Source organism: Phyllobates terribilis, unplaced genomic scaffold (assembly GCF_046119375.1).
Source record: "Phyllobates terribilis strain yellow unplaced genomic scaffold, ASM4611937v1 Scaffold_7__3_contigs__length_470593459, whole genome shotgun sequence".
Classification (NCBI taxonomy): domain Eukaryota; kingdom Metazoa; phylum Chordata; class Amphibia; order Anura; family Dendrobatidae; genus Phyllobates; species Phyllobates terribilis.
Window position 1 is genome coordinate 430413569 of NW_027362767.1, and position 21976 is coordinate 430435544.

The 21976-nt window shown below is 47.7% G+C and overlaps 2 protein-coding genes across 3 annotated transcripts in view; one reads left to right on the forward strand and one right to left on the reverse strand.

Moving 5' to 3' along the window:
- LOC141155233 (butyrophilin subfamily 1 member A1-like) overlaps window positions 1-3275 on the reverse strand; it is a 59996-nt gene extending 56721 nt beyond the window's left edge. The window contains exons 1-2 of one of the 2 annotated variants that reach the window (XM_073642029.1): window positions 2915-3275; window positions 2630-2782 (exon numbers count right to left, since the gene is read on the reverse strand). In XM_073642029.1, coding sequence (XP_073498130.1) covers window positions 2630-2723 — 94 coding nt within the window. In that variant the 5' untranslated portion in view covers window positions 2724-2782; window positions 2915-3275. The remainder of the gene's footprint in view (window positions 1-2629; window positions 2783-2914) is intronic. The other variant, XM_073642028.1, reaches the window with a different exon arrangement.
- Window positions 2776-21976, forward strand: part of LOC141155232 (butyrophilin subfamily 1 member A1-like) — a 57213-nt gene continuing 38012 nt past the window's right edge. Inside the window, 2 exon segments of the mRNA XM_073642027.1 lie at window positions 2776-2949; window positions 19436-19786. Of these exon segments, the coding sequence (XP_073498128.1) occupies window positions 2874-2949; window positions 19436-19786 (427 nt within the window). The 5' untranslated portion in view covers window positions 2776-2873.

The following is a 21976-nucleotide window of genomic DNA, read 5'->3' on the forward strand; positions in this document are numbered from 1 at the left end:
TTCATGCAGAAGCAGTGCTACTCTCGTCCATTGGCTCTGCCTGGTGTTGCAGTTCAGTGCCATTCCCTTGAAATATCTATGGCTAAAGGTAGCGCTTTTAGAAGAAAGCAGACATGTTTTTTTAATTTCATACAACTATTTTAAGGACAGATTTTTCAATCTAAATGCTATGGACGCACTTCTTGAGGTTTAAACCATATGTCAGGATGAGCAGCACAGACTGAAGATGTCATAGAGGGCAGGGCTTCAAGGACGGCGCATGGATCAGTGAGGAGAGGGACAGTCTGGTATGCAGGACGAGAGGCAGCCAAGTGGACCAGGAAAGAAACACCAGAAGATATAGAGCCAGGAGCGTGGATATAAGCAGCAACATTATATGTAGTGTCCGGCTAAGACTAACAGCAAATAAATGGTTAATGGCAGAGTTGAACGCTAACAGCAGACAGATGATCAATAGCAGAGATATAGGCAATCAGCAAACAAATGGTTAACCACAGGCAGTAGTGATGAACAGGCAAACTAGATACTTGCTTGTAGGAAAAAAAATTACACCTTGTTGAAGCAGTGTAGTAGTGTGCACAGCACCAGTATTAGCAGAGAAGCATAACCCCTCAAGGAATATTATTGTCCTGTTAATCTGGTACCAATCTCCCGTCTTCCCGTCTTCCCAAAGGGTCAAATATATATTCGTTCTGCCCCAGAACGTCAGGCCATGACAGATTACATAGCAGAAACAAGCAAAGGGTGCAGCAAAATGTCTTGCAAAAGAAAAAAAACGATTTATTAATATAAATATAGTATTTAGTAACAAAGTTTTTTCTTTATAAAAAGTGCCCAACTTACACTGTATATCTGCTACAATAAATAGATGTCTAAAGTCTAAATCCCAGTGGATAATATAAGGCAACACACAGTTATTAGGATGACTTACAAAATGCTGCAGTGGTAAGACCTGGTTGTGATGTAGCCCAATGCACGTTTCACCCGGCTTCATCAGGGTCTGTGTCCTGATGCCCCCTGACGAAGCTGGGCGAAACGTGCAACTCTGTGTTGCCTTATATTATTTATTGGGATTTAGACTTTAAACATCTTTTTACTGTAACAGATATGCAGTGTAACCTGAGCATGTGTTGTTGACCTTCGTTGAGTCACGCTGCCTTTTTATAAAAAAGACTCAGAAGGTAACTTTCCTGGCCACTAAAGGATCCCTCAAAAGGTCCAAACTATTTTTGAGTGGGTCCCTGAAATCTTTGCAACATTTTATTTCCAAATTGTGCCAAACCACAAACTTCTTTGGATAAAAATATGGCTGTTGTAGCTAACTGGAGACGTGATGAGGCCACTGAGTTAAAAGAACACTTCTCATCCGAGCCTGCGGTGGTCCGGCCGGATTTAGAGGGTTCAATGCAGTGGAGGACGATGCCTCAGAGGTTGGAGTTGGAGCAGTGTGATCACAAGGAACCCCTTTCTCTTAAGCTACGTTCACACAGCATCTTTTAGACGCCGGCATACCCGCAGAGCTGTGCCAGTGGAAAACACTTCAGGAAAACGCCGGCTGTGTTTTTCCCGGAGGGTCTTCTTTGGCATCTTCTTGGTTATTTTTGAAGTGACTTTTCTGCCAACATTTTTTTTTTGTTAGATATATATTGTAGTGAGAACTGCTTCCAAAGAGATGTTGCCTGAAGAATGGACTGTTAACTTCCTTTTTGCGAGTCCTACAGGAATCCCAGGATTCAGTCCTGGCCCGTTTCCTGGGGATTAATATTACTATTTGATGGCCAAGAGATCCTGGGTCCCGGAATGTAACATCATTGCCGACAATCTGACCCTGAAAAGTCATCTCTGTTTACCTGATAAACCTGGAGCAAAGGGTCCGGAGACCCCGCTTACAACTAGTTGTGCTGTTACATCTCTTCCCAGATCTTGCCTCTGTTGCCAGGCGGCACCGTGTTCATCCTGTGGGTGGCGCTGGTAACTGAAGAAATGTTAAGGCCAATATCGCTGGTCAGAATGGGTGTATGTGCAGACCAGTCGCTCAGCCGGTGTTATCATCTCCCTGGTGTGGCCTATGAGGTAGCACCACACCCTACTTAATCTTCCAGAATACAGCAGGGAACTGACAGTTACTGTTTGGTTTTCCTACATTTCTTCTTCCACTTGTTCCCGACTCTGACCCTGACAACATTTACTCTGTGCTCCCTTCTGACCTCAGGTTGCCTGACTTGCTCCTGACTGACCTTCTGGTATCTGACCCCATCTTTCCTTCCGACTTCACTTTTTTTTCTACTGCTTCTATACCTGGTTTTGGACACAACCCGGGGGCCCTGCAGCAAGTACATATAAGAGTTAAGGCCGGGTTCCTCTGGGATCTGCTATACGGAGTGGCTTCAGACAAGTCTGTCCGTGGTAGCCTTTTTTTCTCTAGTTTCTGACTGACTTTACAGTATAGCGGTAATTTTACTTAGGCACCATAGAGCTGTATTATTTATGAACTATGTAGCCGGTGATGTATATGTAATAAATTTGTGCAGTATATAACAATTGTATGTAAGTGTGTATATATGTATACACACACGTACACTATATTTCTCTGTATAGAGGTTCCTATAGATCTATATGGTCACTGTACCTGAGACGGCAGCAGTCGCCAGGAGGGTCACAGAAGAAAACCAGCAGAATCTCTCCATTTTCCTTGTCGCCTGCTCTCCGTCAGCTCGCCCCATTCATCTCGTGCGCTCACTTTCCGCCTCTGTGTGTTGCAAAACTCTGATCATGTGGTTTTCTGTTTAAGGAAATAATGCTGACAGAATTTAATAAAGGGTGTAAGAGGCGGCGACTGGAGGGGGCGAGAGAGGGGAAAGGATCCAGACGTTATGGGACGAGGAATGGAGACTCTGCTCACGTCTCTGCTCACCTCTCTGCTCACGTCTCTGCTCCCGGCAGCCTCAGGTATCCTCAGGTATCCTCGTCTTCCATACTGATGCAGTCAGCAGAGTTGGAATCAGCTGCTCTTGTTAGTTTTGTTTAGACAGAGGGGGATTTGTGGTTTACGGTGGACGGTCACAAAACGTACTCCCTTCTTAAAATCGACCTCTCCCTTTTTTTGCAAATAAGATCTCTGCTTGCAGTCAGTGAATGGAATTTTTTTTAATGCATTGAGAATCGGAAACCCGACCCCAATCTAGTTCCTTTGCGAGACTCGTGACAGGAGACATTTCTGCTACATTGTAACGAAGTTTGCAGCTGTGTCTTTATTACTCTTTTACATCTATTGTTTTCTGTTATCTGTCATTTCTGGCTGGGAGGCGCTTTATGTATCAGATAAAAGGGCAAAAGCGAAAAATTGCCCCGTCCTTGAGGGGTTAAAAATAAAAGCTGCGCTGTGATTGGCTGCAATGAGGATAGATTCCTAGATCTGCTCCAATGGGCTCAGAGCTGGGGGCAATGATGGCAAGGGGCACCGCACTATGACCGCTTCATACCAGGGCATTATAGGGATCAGACACCCCCCTTATATCAGGGTCTGGGTGATATCTGTATCTAATCCTACCCCGTGTGATACTGTGCTGCGCTATGTATCTAATCCTATCCTGTGTGATACTGTCTGCTGAGCCGTGTATCTAATCCTATCCTATGTGATACTGACTGCTGAGCAGTGTATCTAATCCTATCCTATGTGATACTTACTGCTGGCCCATGTATCTAATCCTATCCTATGTGATACTGACTGCTGAGCCGTGTATCTAATCCTATCCTGTGTGATACTGACTGCTGAGCCTTGTATCTAATCCTACCCTGTGTGATACTGACTGCTGAGCCGTGTATCTAATCCTACCCTGTGTGATACTGTCTGCTGAGCCGTGTATCTAATCCTATCCTATGTGATACTGACTGCTGAGCAGTGTATCTAATCCTATCCTATGTGATACTGACTGCTGGCCCATGTATCTAATCCTACCCTGTGTGATACTGTCTGCTAATCCGTGTATCTAATCCTAGCCTGTGTGATACTGACTGCTGAGCTGTGTATCTAATCCTATCCTGTGTGACACTTTCTGCTGAGCCGTGTATCTAATCCTATCCTGTGTGACACTTTCTGCTGAGCAGTGTATCTAATCCTATCCTGTGTGACACTTTCTGCTGAGCCGTGTATCTAATCCTATCCTGTGTGATACTGTCTGCTGAGCCGTGTATCTAATCCTATCCTGTGTGATACTGTCTGCTGAGCCGTGTATCTAATCCTATCCTGTGTGACACTTTCTGCTGAGCAGTGTATCTAATCCTATCCTGTGTGACACTTTCTGCTGAGCAGTGTATCTAATCCTATCCTGTGTGACACTTTCTGCTGAGCAGTGTATCTAATCCTATCCTGTGTGACACTTTCTGCTGAGCAGTGTATCTAATCCTATCCTGTGTGACACTTTCTGCTGAGCCGTGTATCTAATCCTATCCTGTGTGATACTGTCTGCTGAGCCGTGTATCTAATCCTATCCTGTGTGACACTTTCTGCTGAGCAGTGTATCTAATCCTATCCTGTGTGACACTTTCTGCTGAGCCGTGTATCTAATCCTATCCTGTGTGATACTGTCTGCTAATCCGTGTATCTAAACCTAGCCTGTGTGATACTGTCTGCTGAGCTGTGTATCTAATCTTATCCTGTGTGATACTGTCTGCTGAGCTGTGTATCTAATCCTATCCTGTGTGATACTGTCTGCTGAGCAGTGTATCTAATCTTATCCTGTGTGATACTGTCCGCTGAGCCGTGTATCTAATCCTCTTCTGTGTGATACTGTTTGCTGAGCCGTGTATCTAATCCTATCCTATGTGATACTGACTGCTGAGCAGTGTATCTAATCCTCTTCTGTGTGATACTGACTGCTGAGCCGTGTATCTAATCCTATCCTATGTGATACTGACTGCTGAGCAGTGTATCTAATCCTATCCTGTGTGATACTGACTGCTGAGCCGTGTATCTAATCCTATCCTGTGTGATACTGACTGCTGAGCAGTGTATCTAATCCTATCCTGTGTGATACTGACTGTTGAGCTATGTATCTAATCCTACCCTGTGTGATACTGTCTGCTGAGCAGTGTATCTAATCCTATCCTGTGTGATACTAACTGTTGAGCTATGTATCTAATCCTATCCTGTGTGATACCAACTGTTGAGCTGTGTATCTCATCCTATCCTGTGTGATACTAACTGTTGAGCTATGTATCTAATCCTATCCCGTGTGATACTGTCTGCTGAGCAGTGTATCTAATCCTATCCTGTGTGATACTAACTGTTGAGCTATGTATCTAATCCTATCCCGTGTGATACTGTCTGCTGAGCAGTGTATCTAATCCTATCCTGTGTGATACTAACTGTTGAGCTATGTATCTAATCCTATCCTGTGTGATACTGTCTGTTGAGCTGTGTATCTCATCCTATCCTGTGTGATACTAACTGTTGAGCTTATGTATCTAATCCTATCCTGTGTGATACTGTCTGTTGAGCTTATGTATCTAATCCTATCCTGTGTGATACTGTCTGTTGAGCTTATGTATCTCATCCTATCCTGTGTGATACTAACTGCTGAGCTGTGTATCTAATCCTATCCTGTGTGATACCGTCTGTTGAGCTGTGTATCTAATCCTATCCTGTGTGATACTGTCTGCTGAGCAGTGTATCTAATCCTATCCTGTGTGATACTAACTGTTGAGCTATGTATCTAATCCTATCCTGTGTGATACTAACTGTTGAGCCGTGTATCTAATCCTATCCTGTGTGATACTGTCTGTTGAGCAGTGTATCTAATCCTATCCTGTGTGATACTGTCTGCTGAGCAGTGTATCTAATCCTATCCTGTGTGATACTAACTGTTGAGCTATGTATCTAATCCTATCCTGTGTGATACCAACTGTTGAGCTGTGTATCTCATCCTATCCTGTGTGATACTGTCTGTTGAGCAGTGTATCTAATCCTATCCTGTGTGATACTAACTGTTGAGCTATGTATCTAATCCTATCCTGTGTGATACCAACTGTTGAGCTGTGTATCTCATCCTATCCTGTGTGATACTGACTGTTGAGCAGTGTATCTAATCCTATCCTGTGTGATACTAACTGTTGAGCTATGTATCTAATCCTATCCCATGTGATACTGTCTGCTGAGCAGTGTATCTAATCCTATCCTGTGTGATACTAACTGTTGAGCTATGTATCTAATCCTATCCTGTGTGATACTGTCTGTTGAGCTGTGTATCTCATCCTATCCTGTGTGATACTAACTGTTGAGCTTATGTATCTAATCCTATCCTGTGTGATACTGTCTGTTGAGCTTATGTATCTAATCCTATCCTGTGTGATACTGTCTGTTGAGCTTATGTATCTCATCCTATCCTGTGTGATACTAACTGCTGAGCTGTGTATCTAATCCTATCCTGTGTGATACCGTCTGTTGAGCTGTGTATCTAATCCTATCCTGTGTGATACTGTCTGCTGAGCAGTGTATCTAATCCTATCCTGTGTGATACTAACTGTTGAGCTATGTATCTAATCCTATCCTGTGTGATACTGTCTGCTGAGCCGTGTATCTAATCCTATCCTGTGTGATACTAACTGTTGAGCTATGTATCTAATCCTATCCTGTGTGATACTAACTGTTGAGCTGTGTATCTCATCCTATCCTGTGTGATACTGTCTGCTGAGCCGTGTATCTAATCCTATCCTGTGTGATACTAACTGTTGAGCTATGTATCTAATCTTATCACGTGTGATACTTTATCTTGGGCTGACATATCTAAGCTTATCATGTGTGATACTTATGCTTGGAGCAAACACTTGGGTACACACCTACTTATGATACTTTGGAAAGTTTCTTTGTACAAACATGTTTCTATGATTTGGAGATTGTGGATGCAAATAATCGTGTAGATGACAGAAAAAGCAAAGAGACAAGTAGAGACCCATCTCCATAATCACTGATCTGCCCCCCAAAAATGACATCACACTCCTGCCTCATTGTGGGGGTAACCCCGAGGCTCTGCACCTCCACCTGATATACAGTTATATGAAAAAGTTGGGGCACCCCTATTAATCTTAAGCTTATTGTTTTATAAAAATTGGTGTTTTTGCAGCAGCTATTTCAGTTTGATATATGTAATAACTGTTGGACACAGTAATGTTTCTGCCTTGAAATGAGGTTTATTGTACTAACAGAAAATGTGCAATCTGCATTCAAACAAAATTTGACAGGTGCATAAGTATGGGCACCTCACCAGAAAAGTGACATTAATATTTAGTAGATCCTCCTTTTGCAAAAATAACAGCCTCTAGTCGCTTCCTGTAGCTTTTAATGAGTTCCTGGATCCTGGATGAAGGTATTTTTGACCATTCCTCTTTACAAAACAATTCCAGTTCAGTTAAGTTTGATGGTCGCCGAGCATGGACAGCCCTCTTCAAATGATCCCACAGATGTTCAATGATCTTCAGGTCTGGGGACTGGGATAGCCATTCCAGAACATTGTAATTGTTTCTCTGCATGAATGCCTGAGTAGATTTGGAGCGGTGCTTTGGATCATTGTCTTGCTGAAAGATCCATCCCCTGCGTAACTTCAACTTTATCACTGATTCTTGAACATTATTGTCAAGAATCTGCTGATACTGAGTGGAATCCATGCGTCCCTCAACTTTAACAAGATTCCCGGTGCCGGCATTGGCCACACAGCCCCAAAGCATGATGGAACTTCCACCAAATTTTACGGTGGGTAGCAAGTGTTTTTCTTGGAATGCTGTGTTTTTTTGCCGCCATGCATAATGCCTTTTTGTATGACCAAACAACTCAATCTTGGTTTCATCAGTCCACAGGACCTTCTTCCAAAAAGAAATTGGCTTCTCCAAATGTGCTTTTGCATACCTCAGCCGACTCTGTTTGTGGCGTGCTTGCAGAAACGGCTTCTTTCGCATCACTCTCCCATACAGCTTCTCCTTGTGCAAAGTGCGTTGTATAGTTGACCGATGCACAGTGACACCATCTGCCGCAAGTTGATGCTGCAGCTCTCTGGAGTTGGTCTGAGGATTGTCCTTGACTGATCTCACCATTCTTCTTCTCTGCCTTTCTGATGTTTTTCTTGGCCTGCCACTTCCGGCCTTAACAAGAACTGTCCCTGTGTTCTTCCATTTCCTTACTATGTTCCTCACAGTGGAAACTGACAGGTTAAATCTCTGAGACAGCTTTTTGTATCCTTCCCCTGAACAACTATGTTGAATAATCTTTGTTTTCAGATCAATTGACAGTTGTTTTGAGGAGCCCATGATGCCACTCTTAAGAGGAGATTCAAACAGGAGAAAACTTGCAAGTGGCCACTTTAAGTAGCTTTTCTCATGATTGCATACACCTGGCTATGAAATTCAAAGCTCAATGAGGTTACAAAACCAAAAAAAGTGCTTTAGTAAGTCAGTAAAAAGTAGGTAGGAGTATTTAAAACAAGAAAATGATAAGGGTGCCCATACTTATGCACCTGTCAAATTTTGTTTGAATGCAGATTGCACATTTTCTGTTAGTACAATAAACCTCATTTCAAGGCAGAAACATTACTGTGTCCAACAGTTATTACATATATCAAACTGAAATAGCTGTTGCAAAAACACCAATTTTTATAAAACATTAAGCTTAAGATTAATAGGGGTGCCCAAACTTTTTCATATAACTGTATGCTCATACACGGACGCCCACCTATGGACCTTTAGTGGTCACTGTCCAGAAGGATCCTGATCACACCACCAGGGGCTCCTCTGATGATGGAGCGTCCCAGTGTCACACACAGGAAACCTTCGGAAAGCACCGGCTCAAGGATTTGTGATTTGTCATCTCCAGGAGCCGTGAGTTGTCCCTTTTTCTGGGAACCTCTGTGATGTTTGGGGGAGCTGGCAAATATACATAAAAATTATCATGAAGATATAACATCAGACGCTGAGTTTTTAGAAATTGCACTAAATCATTTCTTCGTAGTCTTAATTTGGGTCCCATGATGCAGTACACCAAAGTGACAAATTGTCACATCTCTTAACAAAGGCAGATGAGTTCTAAAAGGCCTTCACATCTGTGAGCAAGGAGCAAACGAGGTCTAGGAGACCTTCCCATTTGTTGGTGACTCGCCCAGGGGGATATGGGGATCTCGGTACCCGGGCCTTTACCTTGCTTAGGATGTCACGGCAGTCGGCTCCCGGGCCCGTACTCTGGGGTCTCTCTTGAAAAAGGGATTTTTAGTGTATAGTTTGTTTCGTGACGCCAACTGTGGTTTCCGGTAATGGTTATGACTCGCCCCCAGGGCCGTGGGGTACTCGGCAGCCGGGCCTTATGGCTGCTTTCGGGGGAGATCACGGTGGCTGGCCCGGTCCGTGACCCAGGGCGGTCAGTGCAAAAAGGGGATATTTATAGGGGATTTGTCGTGACGCCACCTGTGGTGTCTGGTGAGGATCACCAGCGCTGCGACAGTCCTCTGAGGCAGGTGTTTAGGGCAGCTTGAGATGGAACGGCTCCTCACAGGTGGAGCAGGCCTCAGGGCAGTGAAAACGATGCAGGTTGCGCTGGGCGTTGTGGTGCAAGGGGAGCGATGGCGCAGCAAAAGTAACGGACAGAGACAGGGGCTTTGCTTCATTACCTTTACTGATGCTGTTGTAGGTACGGTCCAGGGTACTCCAGGTGAAGGGCGCACTTTTGGACTTCACCCCAGTGAGCGGGTATAGGGCCTCCTGATCCGTGTCTTTCTCTGTGTATGTTCCTGGCCAGCCTGCAACTGAGCCTTGACTATGTGTCCTGCTTTTACTTCACATGTTGCTCAGAAGTAGGACATCTGGTTGGTAACCACTTTCCCTGGACGTCGGGGCCTTCGTAGTTCCTGGTCCTGTAGGTGTCTAGCTTCAGGTTTGCCAGGGACTTGTAGTCCTCCTGGGATTCCGGTTATCCCTACTGGGTGTGAAGGGTCCCTGTAGGCTCGGACCCGGTGTCCGGTTTGTATAACGGGGTGAGCTTACTGGGCTCCTCTGGCCCCTTAACTCCACTCTCCTTTTCTCCTCGCCGTCGACCACACTCGGGGCCCTCACTACTCGGCAGCTGGCGTGCTGCGTCTTCACCACTCTCTGAGCGTCGGCATGCTCTCAGCTCACAGACTCACTTCTGTCTGAGCTTAACAGCTACCTCAACTGAGCTGCCTGGCTCCACCTTCCCTATATATATCCCTAACGGGCTCCCTCTGCTGGTCTGAGGTGGAAGGTGGAGGTGTATGAATGTAGTGAGGGCCTCTTGTGGAGAAGTCCATCCATGCACCCTTCTGGGTTCTGTGGCACCAATGCGCAGCAGGGCGCCACATTCCCCCCTAGTAAAACTCAGTACTCCTGGACTCAAGCATTTTTTTCAAAACAGGTTAACAATAACATTTCTTCCCTTTATGGGAGGCACTTTTCTTGAACGTTACAGGTAACATTATGATACAATAATAACATTAATACATTTTCTTATATACAACACTCTTCTTAAAGTCTCAGTGAGATCCATTAACTGGTGTCCATCTCACTGGTGAAGATGAGCAGCATGAGGGACCCGTCCGAAAACCCTCAACGTAGGCCCTGGGCGTGGCTGCAGGGCATAAGTGATCCAGGTGATGGACCACGTCTTCGGCCACGCCAAACGGGTTTTTGTTCAGTGGTTACTTACGAGGCACTCCAGGGAGTGCAATTATGTACATGAACAGTTTTTGGGCTGCTCACAGTCCTCAGCCACAGTCTTTTATATATATACCCTTACGGGTAACTAAATGCAATGCTAAGTGTCCATGTCACCTAAATTGTCCATTGTAAGCAAAACACATCAATAATTAAATACATGAAAATTACACAAAAATAACATACCCCAGGGTCAACTATTTATACATCAGAGTTTTCCTTTCTACTCTCTATATCTGACAGGGGTCTGACCTTGCGTGCTGCGTGTTGACCTACGTAGTACTGGGATGCGTGTGGTACTGGTGTTTGTACTACCTCCCATTCTGTCAGTTCTAGGTGTGGAGGGACTGCAAGGCTGCCTTAACCTCTCTACGGGACTGGCAAGAATACCATTGGCTGGGCCTTCTTGCTCTGCTCCAACCAGGTATCCTTCTTCCGGGGATTCTTCCTGAGCAGGCTCTTCTGGGGCACTTACAGGTTCTACTTGCTGTGGGGGGGGTCTTCTGGCTGTTGGTAGAAGTGGATCACAGGTATTATCACTGCTCCTCCTAGTTGAGGCCAATCTGCCGGGAAATCTCCTAATTCAGTATGTATCACTGCTTCTTTAGGCTCCTCCGGTACGATGAGAGGCACTTCTTCCTGGGGCTTTAGCAGACCTGGACACAACTTCAGATGGTCTCTAGATACCATTGCAGTCTTTCTTCCTCCGTCCTTGGTAATTAAACAGGTCTTCCTGTTATAAAATCTTGAATTTAACACAGTGTAGGGTTCCCTCTCCCACTGGTCATCAAGTTTGTGGTTTCTCCTTTTTCTCTTTAACACCACTTCTCCAGGTGCTAAGGGTTCTGCTGGCGCACTCTTGTTGTACTGTGCTTCCTGCTTGTCTCTTACCCTATTCAGACTGTCTTCGACACAGGCGTGTACTCTCCTGTACTGTTCCTGTCACGTCGTGTCCCAGTCCTCAGTGGACATATCTGCTTCGGGTTCTACTACACCAAGCTCCAGGTCCATGGGCAACTTCCCGGGTCTGGCTCGCATGAGATATGCTGGAGTACAATTGGTGGAACTCACAGGTATGTGGTTGTACAGATCTACCAGGTCAGGTAGTTTGTCTGGCCACTGGTTTCTTTATTCTAGCGGTAAGGTCTTTAACAGGTCGATGACGATGTTATTCATCTTTTCACATAACCCATTGGTTTGGTTTGGGGTGGTACGGTGTAGTCCGTATCTTCTTACACCCGTACAGATGGCAGAACTCCTTGAACAATTCGGCTTCGAAGGCAGTGCCTTGATCTGTCAGCACCTGCTCCGGGTATCCATGGGGCCTACAGAAGTACGCCTGAAACGTCTTCGCCGCAGTTTCTGCCGTCAGATCCTTGACGGGGGCGACCACCAGGTACCGGGATTAGTGATCCACCATGGTCAGGGCATAGGAATATCCTGACCTGCTGGGTGACAGCTTGACATGATCCAGGGCCACGATCTCCAAGGGTCGAGTTGTCTTGATGGGTTGCAGGGGTGCCTTCTGGCTGCTGTAGTCTTTTCTTCTGAGGCTACAGGGTCCACAATCCCGGCACCATCTCTCTATGGAACTGTGCATTCCAACCCAATAAAACCGACCTTTCAGCAGTGCCCTGCTTGATCGTGGTAGGCCTCCAACACCATCTGGATGTCCGTCCTAGGCACTACGATCTGCCATACCATCTCATGGGTCCTTGGGTTGACGTACCTTCGGCACAGCTTCTCTCTATAGATAAACAGCCGGCTTCTCTCATTCCACAGTTGCTTGGCTTGTGGAGACGCGTCCTTCTCCAGGGAGGAACCTTCCTGGGTTATCAGTTCTTTGATACGGCTGACAACCGGGTCGCTGTCCTGGGTCTCCTTCCAGCTGTGGTGAGGCAAAGGGTTTAACATCTTACCGCGATGCCTCCTGGAGGCTCGTTGCTCGTGGACCATTCCATTATGGTGGAAGGCAGGTAGCTCAATTTCCTCCAGGTCATCCACTTCTTCTTCAGTGTCCGACTGGTGAGGCATCCTGGACAGGGCATCGGCGTTGGCATTCTTGCGGCCTGCCCGGTACTTAATGGTGAACTGTTAGTTTGACAGCCGAGCCATCCATCGTTGTTCCATGGCTCCTAACTTGGCTGTTTCTACATGAGTCAAGGGGTTATTATCAGTGTAGGCAGTGAACTTACTGGAGGCTAGGTAGTGCTGGAACCGCTCGGTGATGGCCCAGACCAGGGCCAGGAACTCCAACTTGAAGCTGCAATAGTTCTCTGGGTTCCTCTCAGTCGGGCGGAGCTTCCTGCTTGCATAGGCGATCACCTTTTCTTGGCCATTCTGCTTCTGACTTAACACAACTCCTAATCCTTCGTTGCTGGCATCAGTGTACAGCAGGAACGGTTGGCTGTAGTCAGGGTAGGCTAGGATCTCTTCGCCGGTCAGGATCCCCTTCATCACCTCAAAGGATTCAGCTTGCTCCTTACCCCACTGGAACGGGGAGTTTCTGCCTCTCCCGGACTGTCCTACCAGGAGATCTTGCAAAGGCGCCGCTTTCTTGGTATAGTCCTTCACAAACCTCCGGTAATACCCGACTAGTCCCAGGAACTGACGTACCTCCTTGAGGCTCTTCGGCTCCGGCCATTTCTGGATGGCAGTGACCTTCTCCGGGTCTGGTGCTACTCCCTCCGGACTAACGATGTGCCCCAGGTACTATACCTTTCGCTTGAGCAGGTGGCACCTGGAGGGCTTCAGCTTCATCCCATACCGGGACAGCGACTCAAATACCTCTGCCAGGTGCTTCAAATGGTCCTCGTACGTTTTGGAGTACACTATCACGTCGTCCAGGTATAGCACCACAGTCTCGAAGTCGCTGTGTCCCAGGCAGCACTCCATCAATCTCTGGAACGTTCCGGGGGCGTTGCAGAGTCCAAACGGCATATTGTTGAACTCGCAGAGTCCCATCGGGGTTGTGAAGGCCGTCTTCTCCCGATCCTCCTCAGCAACAGCTACTTGCCAGTACCCACTAGTGAGGTCAAGGGTGGAGAAGTAACTTGCAGACTTTAATGCAGCCAGGGATTCCTCTATATGGGGTAAAGGGTATGCATCATTATGTGTAATGCGATTTACTTGTCTGTAATCTACACACATTCTCATGCTTCCATCCTTTTTCCTGACTAGGACCAGGGGAGCTGCCCAGGGACCACAGCTATCCCTTACTACCCCTGCCTCCTTCATGTCGTGCAACATCTCCTTCGCCTTCTAGTAGTGTGCTGGTGGTATGGGCCTGTAACGTTCTTTGATGGGTGGATGGTCACCTGTGGGTATATGGTGTTGTACCCCTTTAATCATCCCAAAGTCAAGTGGGTGTTTACTGAATACCTGCTCGTATTCCTGAACCACCCGGTGTACACCCTGCTTCTGATGGGTAGGAGTGGTGTCTGTCCCAACATGGAGCTGTTGACACCAAGCCTCCACCTGGGTTCCCGGGTCATTATCCTCCACTTCATCTGGTGAGGTTAAGGACTCCGCCGTGTGTATGGAGTTGTTATCTACTGTGTACAGTTTGGCAACAGTGGCGTAGCGTGGTAATCTAACCTCGTCCTCCCCATAGTTTAGGAGGCGTACGGGCACCCTCCCATTGCGAACATCCACCACCCCTCTGGCAGTCAAGAGTGTAGGTCTATGCTCCGAGCTAAGGGGCTCTACTACCGCCTGGTAGCTCCGTCCTTTGAGACCTATTGCTGCTCTACACCAAATCAGCATCTCACTCATCGGAGGAATCACAATGGGTATCGGGTCTGTCACCCGTACATTACCAATTTCACCACCTGTTAGCTTTACCTGTTGCTGGTACATAAGGGCTCGGATCTCTTTCTGTAGCACCCTCCTCTGCCCTGGTCTGGCGGTGTCAGCCATCTGTTGGAGCAAGAACAACACTTCTCCCAAAGAGTTACCGAAAATATTTGTGCCAAGTACCATATACAAGTCTGTATCATCAGGATTAGTCTCTACTACAATTAGTCCCTGGTCCTTCAGTTCCACTCTTCCCACCTTTACTGCCACATCCTTAACCCCGACTAGGTTAAGGGGGAGGCCATTATAGGCATACACGGAAAGGTTTGGAGCTGGTGGGTGAAGTTCGTCTATGGACCAGAACCTTTTGTAGAGGACATCAGGCATGATGGTTACCTGAGATACTGTGTCCAGCAGGGCAGGTGTCGCGATGCCGTCCAGCACAATGGACAGGAAAGGTCTTCCTCCCATGAACCGGCGGTACCAGTTTGATGGGCCTGGTTGGTCTACTCCTGGGTGTCGGCCCTCGGCCCCAGGGTTTCCTCGATTAAAGGGCAGGTCCGCGTGGTGTGGCCTGCTTTATGGCAGCGGTAGCAGATGAAGTCCTATGGAGGGCGCCGTTGGTCGTTGGTCCTTCCATGGGGCGGCGTTGTCCCCCTCCGGGGTGGCGTTGTCCTCCTTCTTCTTCTCATCCAGGGGACATCCTCAGGGCTATCAGCTAGCAGGATCCTTCCTTCCGACTCAGGCTCCGTCTGTAGCTGCAGGGTGCTCATGACAGTGGCCAGGGTTTTACTTAGCTGGCGCACTTCAGAGCGTAGGCTGTCCAGCTCGCTACGGGGCACTGTTTGCATCCTTGTTTCGGCCGTTAGTGAAGGAGCGGTGGGTGCTGCGGGCACTGGGATGGCCCCACCCTGGTAACGCTGGATAGCAGTGTCTGTGGTTTCCAGGGGCTGCAGGCCCTTTATAGCCATGTCCTTAAGGGTGTCAAAGGTGGCATCTGGATGGTCTAAGGCCCACCACCGTACAGTTCTGCTCTCCTCCTGGGACTTCAACCCCCGGATGAATTGTTCCGTCAGCATTTTATCTTCCTCATGGATGCTGGCTGGACTAACCTGTTTCAGGGCCCGCAGGGCCTCCTGTAAGCGCCAGGCATAGTCCCGGATACTGTCCTCGGGTTTCTGGACACACTGGTAGAACCTCATCCTTAGATCTGTCTCAGAGCGGTTTTCAAACGCTGTTTGCAATCTTTTAAAGATGATGGACACTGATTCTTGGTCTGCGGCTGGCCAGGTTTCAACTTCTCGCTCAGCGGCACCAGTCAATTGTCCTAACACTACAGCGGCTCTCTGCTTGCCAGTCATAGAATACATATCCAGTATGCCGCAGATTTTCCTCTTGAATCCGGACAGCGTGTCCGGTTTACCATTATACTGGAGGAACCACTTAGCTCCAGGGCCTTAGGTATCAACGGAGTTACGACCCCTGCTGGTGGAGCGGCCGCTCCGGCCTGTGCAGCGCCGGGCGCAGGTTGGGCATCAGGAGCGTTAACCAGTGCTCCGGCGGCTTGCTGGTCATCGGCCATGGTTGCGCCCCCCTAGTGAACCGGAGCCTACCTTCTTCAACAGGTAGGCCGCAGCTCCGCGGGCGACGGTCTTCTTCCAGGACCTTGCGTCGCTCGAGTCTGACGTCAGAGCGTCCTCTGGCACCTTCCAGGACCTGACGCTTCCTGATTCGACGTCAGAGGCGGGGCGTGTCCTGGGCTTTGCACGTTTCCAGCGGTTACGCCACTCTTCTTCCCGCGCGGCAACAGGAAAAATGGCGGATATGGCGGGAAAACCTCAGGAATGGCGGGAAAACTTCACCACAGTAAGGGTTACAGTCTCTTAAGGCGCATAGTACCCACTGGCAACGGGCACGCGATCCTGTTTGTGACGCCAAGATCTGACTCGCCCCCAGGGCCGTGGGGTAGTCGGCAGCCGGGCCTTATGGCTGCTTTCGGGGGAGATCACGGTGGCTGGCCCGGTCCGTGACCCAGGGCGGTCAGTGCAAAAAGGGGATATTTATAGGGGATTTGTCGTAACGCCACCTGTTGTGTCTGGTGAGGATCACCAGCGCTGCGACAGTCCTCTGAGGCAGGTGTTTAGGGCAGCTTGAGATGGAACGGCTCCCCACAGGTGGAGCAAGCCTCAGGGCAGTGAAAACGATGCAGGTTGCGCTGGGCATTGTGGTGCAGGGGGAGCGATGGCGCAGCAAAAGTAACGGACAGAGACAGGGGCTTTGCTTCATTACCTTTACTGGTGCTGTTGTAGGTACGGTCCAGGGTACTCCAGGTGAAGGGCGCACTTTTGGACTTCACCCCAGTGAGCGGGTATAGGGCCTCCTGATCCATGTCTGTCTCTGTGTATGTTCCTGGCCAGCCTGCAACTGAGCCTTGACGATGTGTCCTGCTTTTACTTCACATGTTGCTCAGAAGTAGGACCTCTGGTTGGTAACCATTTTCCCTGGACGTCGGGGCCTTCGTGGTTCCTGGTCCTGTAGGTGTCTAGCTTCAGGTTTGCCAGGGACTTGTAGTCCTCCTGGGATTCCGGTTATCCCTACTGGGTGTGAAGGGTCCCTGTAGGCTCGGACCCGGTGTCCAGTTTGTATAACGGGGTGAGCTTACTGGGCTCCTCTGCCCCCTTAACTCCACTCTCCTTTTCTCCTCGCCGTCGACCACACTCGGGGCCCTCACTACTCGGCAGACAGCGTGCTGCGTCTTCACCGCTCTCTCTGAGCGTCGGCACGCTCTCAGCTCACAGACTCACTTCTGTCTGAGCTTAACAGCTAACTCAACTGAGCTGCCTGGCTCCACCTTCCCTATATATACCCCTAACGGGCTCCCTCTGCTGGTCTGAGGTGGAAGGTGGAGGTGTATGAATGTAGTGAGGGCCTCTTCTGGGTTCTGTGGCACCAATGTGCAGCAGGGCGCCACAGTTACCGGCGCTGCTGCAGACCTCCGAGGGTGATTAAATGGCAGCTGGGATGTTTCTGCTCCCCACAGGCGGAGCGGACCCCCGGGGCAGAGTTGATGGAAGGATGCAGGTAAAAGATGGCCAGGTCAAGGGGAATGACGGACACGCACACAGGGGGTTCGCTTCAGTACCTTTACTGGAGTAACGGCAGGTATGGTCCAGGGTACTTGCTAGGAAGGGTGCACTTCAGGACTTCTCCCCAGTGAGCGGGTATAAGGCCTCCTGATCCGTGTCTCCCTCTCTCTAAGCTTCTAGCCAGCCTGGAACTTGGCCTAGCCTCTGTGTTGTGTTGCTCTCTCACCTGACAGCTTGGTAGTAGGACCTTTTTTTGGCAACCACTATTCCTGGACGCCGGGGCCTTCGTGGTTCCTAGTCCTTTATAGGGTTTAGCTTCAGGTCAACCAGGGATCTGTAATCCTCCTGGTATGCCGGTAATCCCTACTGGGTGTAGAGGACCCTGTAGGCGCGGACCCGGTGTCCGGTTTGTTTTCCGGGGTGAGCCTGTGATGCTCCTCTGCCCCCTTAACTCCTTTCTCCTCTCCTCTTTGCCTCCGGCCACACTCGGGGCCCTCAGAACACAGCAGCAGACGTGCTGCTCCTTCACTGATCTCAGCGCCAGCACGCTCTCTGACTTTCTGCTCCCTGACTAACTCCACCCTCCATATATATATCCCCAACAGGGCTCCCTCTGGCGGTATGAGGTGGAAGGGTGGTGGTGTCTGCATGTAATGAGGGCCTCTTGTGGAGAAGTCCATCCATGCACCCTTTTGGGTCCTGTGGTACCTGTGAACAGCAGGGTGCCACATTGGTGAGGGGCAGATGAGGTCTAGGAGGTCTTCACATCTGTGGGCAAGAGACAGATAAGGTCTAGGAGACCTTTCCAATTGAGGGCAAGGAGCAAACGAGGTCTAGGAGACCTTCCCATTTGTCGGCAAGGGGCAGATGAAGTCTAGGAGGACTTCACATCTATGGGCAAGAGACAGATAAGGTCTAGGAGACCTTTCCATTTGTGGGCAAGGAGAAGATGAGGTTTAGGAGACCTGTCCATTTGTGGGCAAGGAGAAGATGAGGTTTAGGAGACCTTTCCATTTGTGGGTAAGGAGCAGATGAGGTTTAGGAGGCCTTCACATATGTGAGTAAGGGGCAGATGAGGTCTAGGAGGCCTTCACATCTATGAGCAAGGGGCAGATGTAATCTAGGAAACCTTCCCATTTGTGGGCAAGGAGTAGATGAGGCTTAAGAGACCTGCACATCTATTGGAAAGGAGACCACATCACTGTCATGCTCCTGGATTTGATCCCTTGAGTTTGTGATTCCTTGGTTGGCTTCTCTTTCAGCAGAGCCACAGGAGACACACCTTTTCTCTGGGTGTCTGAGTTCTGCTATTCTGGCTACAGTCTGTCTAGCTTAACACACGAGTTCTTCATTTACTCTGTTTGTCTGTCCTATCACTTTTCAGGTGCAGCTTACTCCTACTGGTGTTTCCTGATGGTGATAGACTTTGTTGGATTCATTCACTGGGCTGTAGTTTGTGTTGGTTGCAGTTGTTTTGTGTGTGATTCCTTTATTCCTTCGGGAACTGCTACTCTAGCGAGCCTCGGAGCTGCTAAGGACATTCAGGGTAAGCCGCCGTTGAGTGGCAGCGCCATTCCGTTATCTTAGGGTGCCAACCTCCGCTATGAGGTGGGGACAGACCAGGGTCAGAGAAGGGCTTTATCTAGTCGGAACAGGGACCTGTCAGGTTTAGGTATTTGTCTCCCTTGTTTGTACGTATCCTGTGTGAATTTGCTTAGGCAGTCATAACAATCACCATCAGTTTAACCTTCCTTTATTCTTCTTATCAAATATTGTACCTCCAGTAGGGTCTGGGTCCTTTCCTATGTCATTTCTTATCATTCTGACGCCATTTATCTCTATTACAGGGCATTTTCAGGTCTACTCTCAAAGTAAAGAATTAGTGGCAGAGGTGGGATCTAATGTACTCTTGCCATGTACCCTCACCCCAGTACTGCCCGAGGCCGGGCTGGAAGTACGCTGGTTTCATAACCTCTTTACCAATATAGTCTTCCTGCTTAAAGATGGAATTGAGGACCGGCAGCATCAGAGCCCAGCTTACCGGGGCAGAGCCTTCATGAAGGAGCGACCTGCCAGTGGGAATTTATCACTTATTCTGCATAATGTACAACTTTTTGATGCCGGGAAATATAACTGCTTTGTCGAAAACATCACCACAAAGGACTATGAAGAGGACTCCATGGAGCTCAATGTTGTGGGTCAGTGATTCATCCATGTCACAATCGTAGAAGGGTTCATTAAGTTCCCTACCATAAAACTGTTTATTAAAATTTGTAGAATACCACAATGAAGGCAAACTCGACATACAGCGGGGACCAAAAGTTTTGCATTTTTTTAATAGTGTGATTCCTTCTGTCTGGTTCCTGTGACACCTTTTCCCTGGTGATGAATTGAAAGTGCATGAAGTTGTCGTCATACAAGACCTTAATTTTAACCAAAATGCTTTTGAATATAGGTCTGGTCATTTAATTAAAGAAAACTGATGGCCAAAAGTTTTGCATCTACTATTTATTGATCACAACATAGAGAGTAATTCATTGCTTACAATGCTATAAGTTAGTATTTTGTAGCATAACCTCTTGCTTTAATTACTGCAGCGCATGACGGGGCACTGAAGCCACTCGGGTATTCAAGACATCTTGAGCAATCTTGCTCCATTCCATTTGCAAATCTGCAAACAATTCATCTTTACTGCTCTGGGTACGGGCCTCAACTCGTCGCCCTAACTCATCCCATAGGTGCTCTATAGGGTGTAAATCCGGTGATTGGCTTGGCCATTGCAACAGGAGAACATTTTTCTTTGCTGACCAATTTTTGGCTAAATTGGACATGTGCTTAGGATCATTTGCTGGAATTTCCATCGCCGGTTCTACCATGTGGCAGCATTACATTCTCCAGTATATCCTTGTACATGGTAGCCTTCATATTTCCATCAATTCTATGCAGAGGGCCAATGGCAAATGCGGAAAAGCAGCCCCAAACCATGACATGGCCACCACCATGTTTCACTGTAGGTGTTTGGTACCTTACATTACATTTTCCAATTGGGCGGTATATATAGTGCTGCCATCACTACCAAACAGATTGACCTTGGATTAATCCGACCACAACAACTTAGACCAATCTGTCTCTTTCCATTGTTCTTTGGCAAACTCAAGTCGGACCTTCCGGTTCTTTGTAGAGATGAAAGGCTTCTTGACTGGACCTCGTGCATTCAGCCCTACTGCTCTTAGCCCTCACACCACAGTTTGGCGACTCACTTTGACCCCATATTCTTCCTTCATTTCGTGTGAAATCTGTACAGCATTTTTATGGACATCGGATACTGACTTTTTCTTAATAATGTGATCAGCTCTGGAGGAAGTTCTCCGTGGTCGTCTACTTCTAGGTTTCTCAGCTGTTCCAGAACCTTCTTTTTCTTTCTTTAATATACCTGACACTTGACTCTGAGAACAGGTGAATCCATAGCTCCTACTTTTGGCTTTTGCGTGACTTCACTCTCAGAATAATAAGCTTCTTGACATCTGGTGATAAATTTGGCTTTGTCCTTGCCATGTTTTAACCTAAAAACACACACATAATTTTTAAAAAAAAAATTTAGGCAAAATTTGACTACCCATGACAAAATATACAAAACATTTGGCCCAGCAAATCTTCAAAACCAACACATAAAGGGATAAAATAATGTCAAACACAATTTTCATTGTTAAAGCTGACAACCATTTGCTTCCGGTTTATTAAAAATCACCTGGAAAATGTCCTCACAACAATCAGACAGAAGGAATCTTAACAAAAATGCAAAACTTTTGGTTGCCACTGTATACCCTGCTGTAGAAGAATATATCAGTACATGATAATAAAAGTGTTTACAATGTGACTCAACATTGGATGAAGATCTTAATTGTGAAATGTTGAGTGGTTCCTCAAATGTGAAGTTTTACTTTAAAAAAGAAACAGTAATAAGAAGCTACTAGGGGAGTTTCCAATATATGTGACAAAGCATGAAAAGAAAAGAAAAACAATCAGCGGAGCAGTGTGTACAATGCAGATATAGCCGGGTGTAGTGGAGCCGTGTGTACACTGTAGATGTAGCCGGGTGTAGTGGAGCCGTGTGTACACTGTAGATGTAGCCGGGTGTAGTGGAGCAGTGTGTACACTGTAGATGTAGCAGGGTGTAGTGGAGCAGTGTGTACACTGTAGATGTAGCCGGGTGTAGTGGAGCAGTGTGTACACTGTAGATGTAGCCGGGTGTAGTGGAGCAGTGTGTACACTGTAGATGTAGCCGGGTGTAGTGGAGCAGTGTGTACACTGTAGATGTAGCCGGGTGTAGTGGAGCAGTGTGTACACTGTAGATGTAGCCGGGTGTAGTGGAGCAGTGTGTACACTGT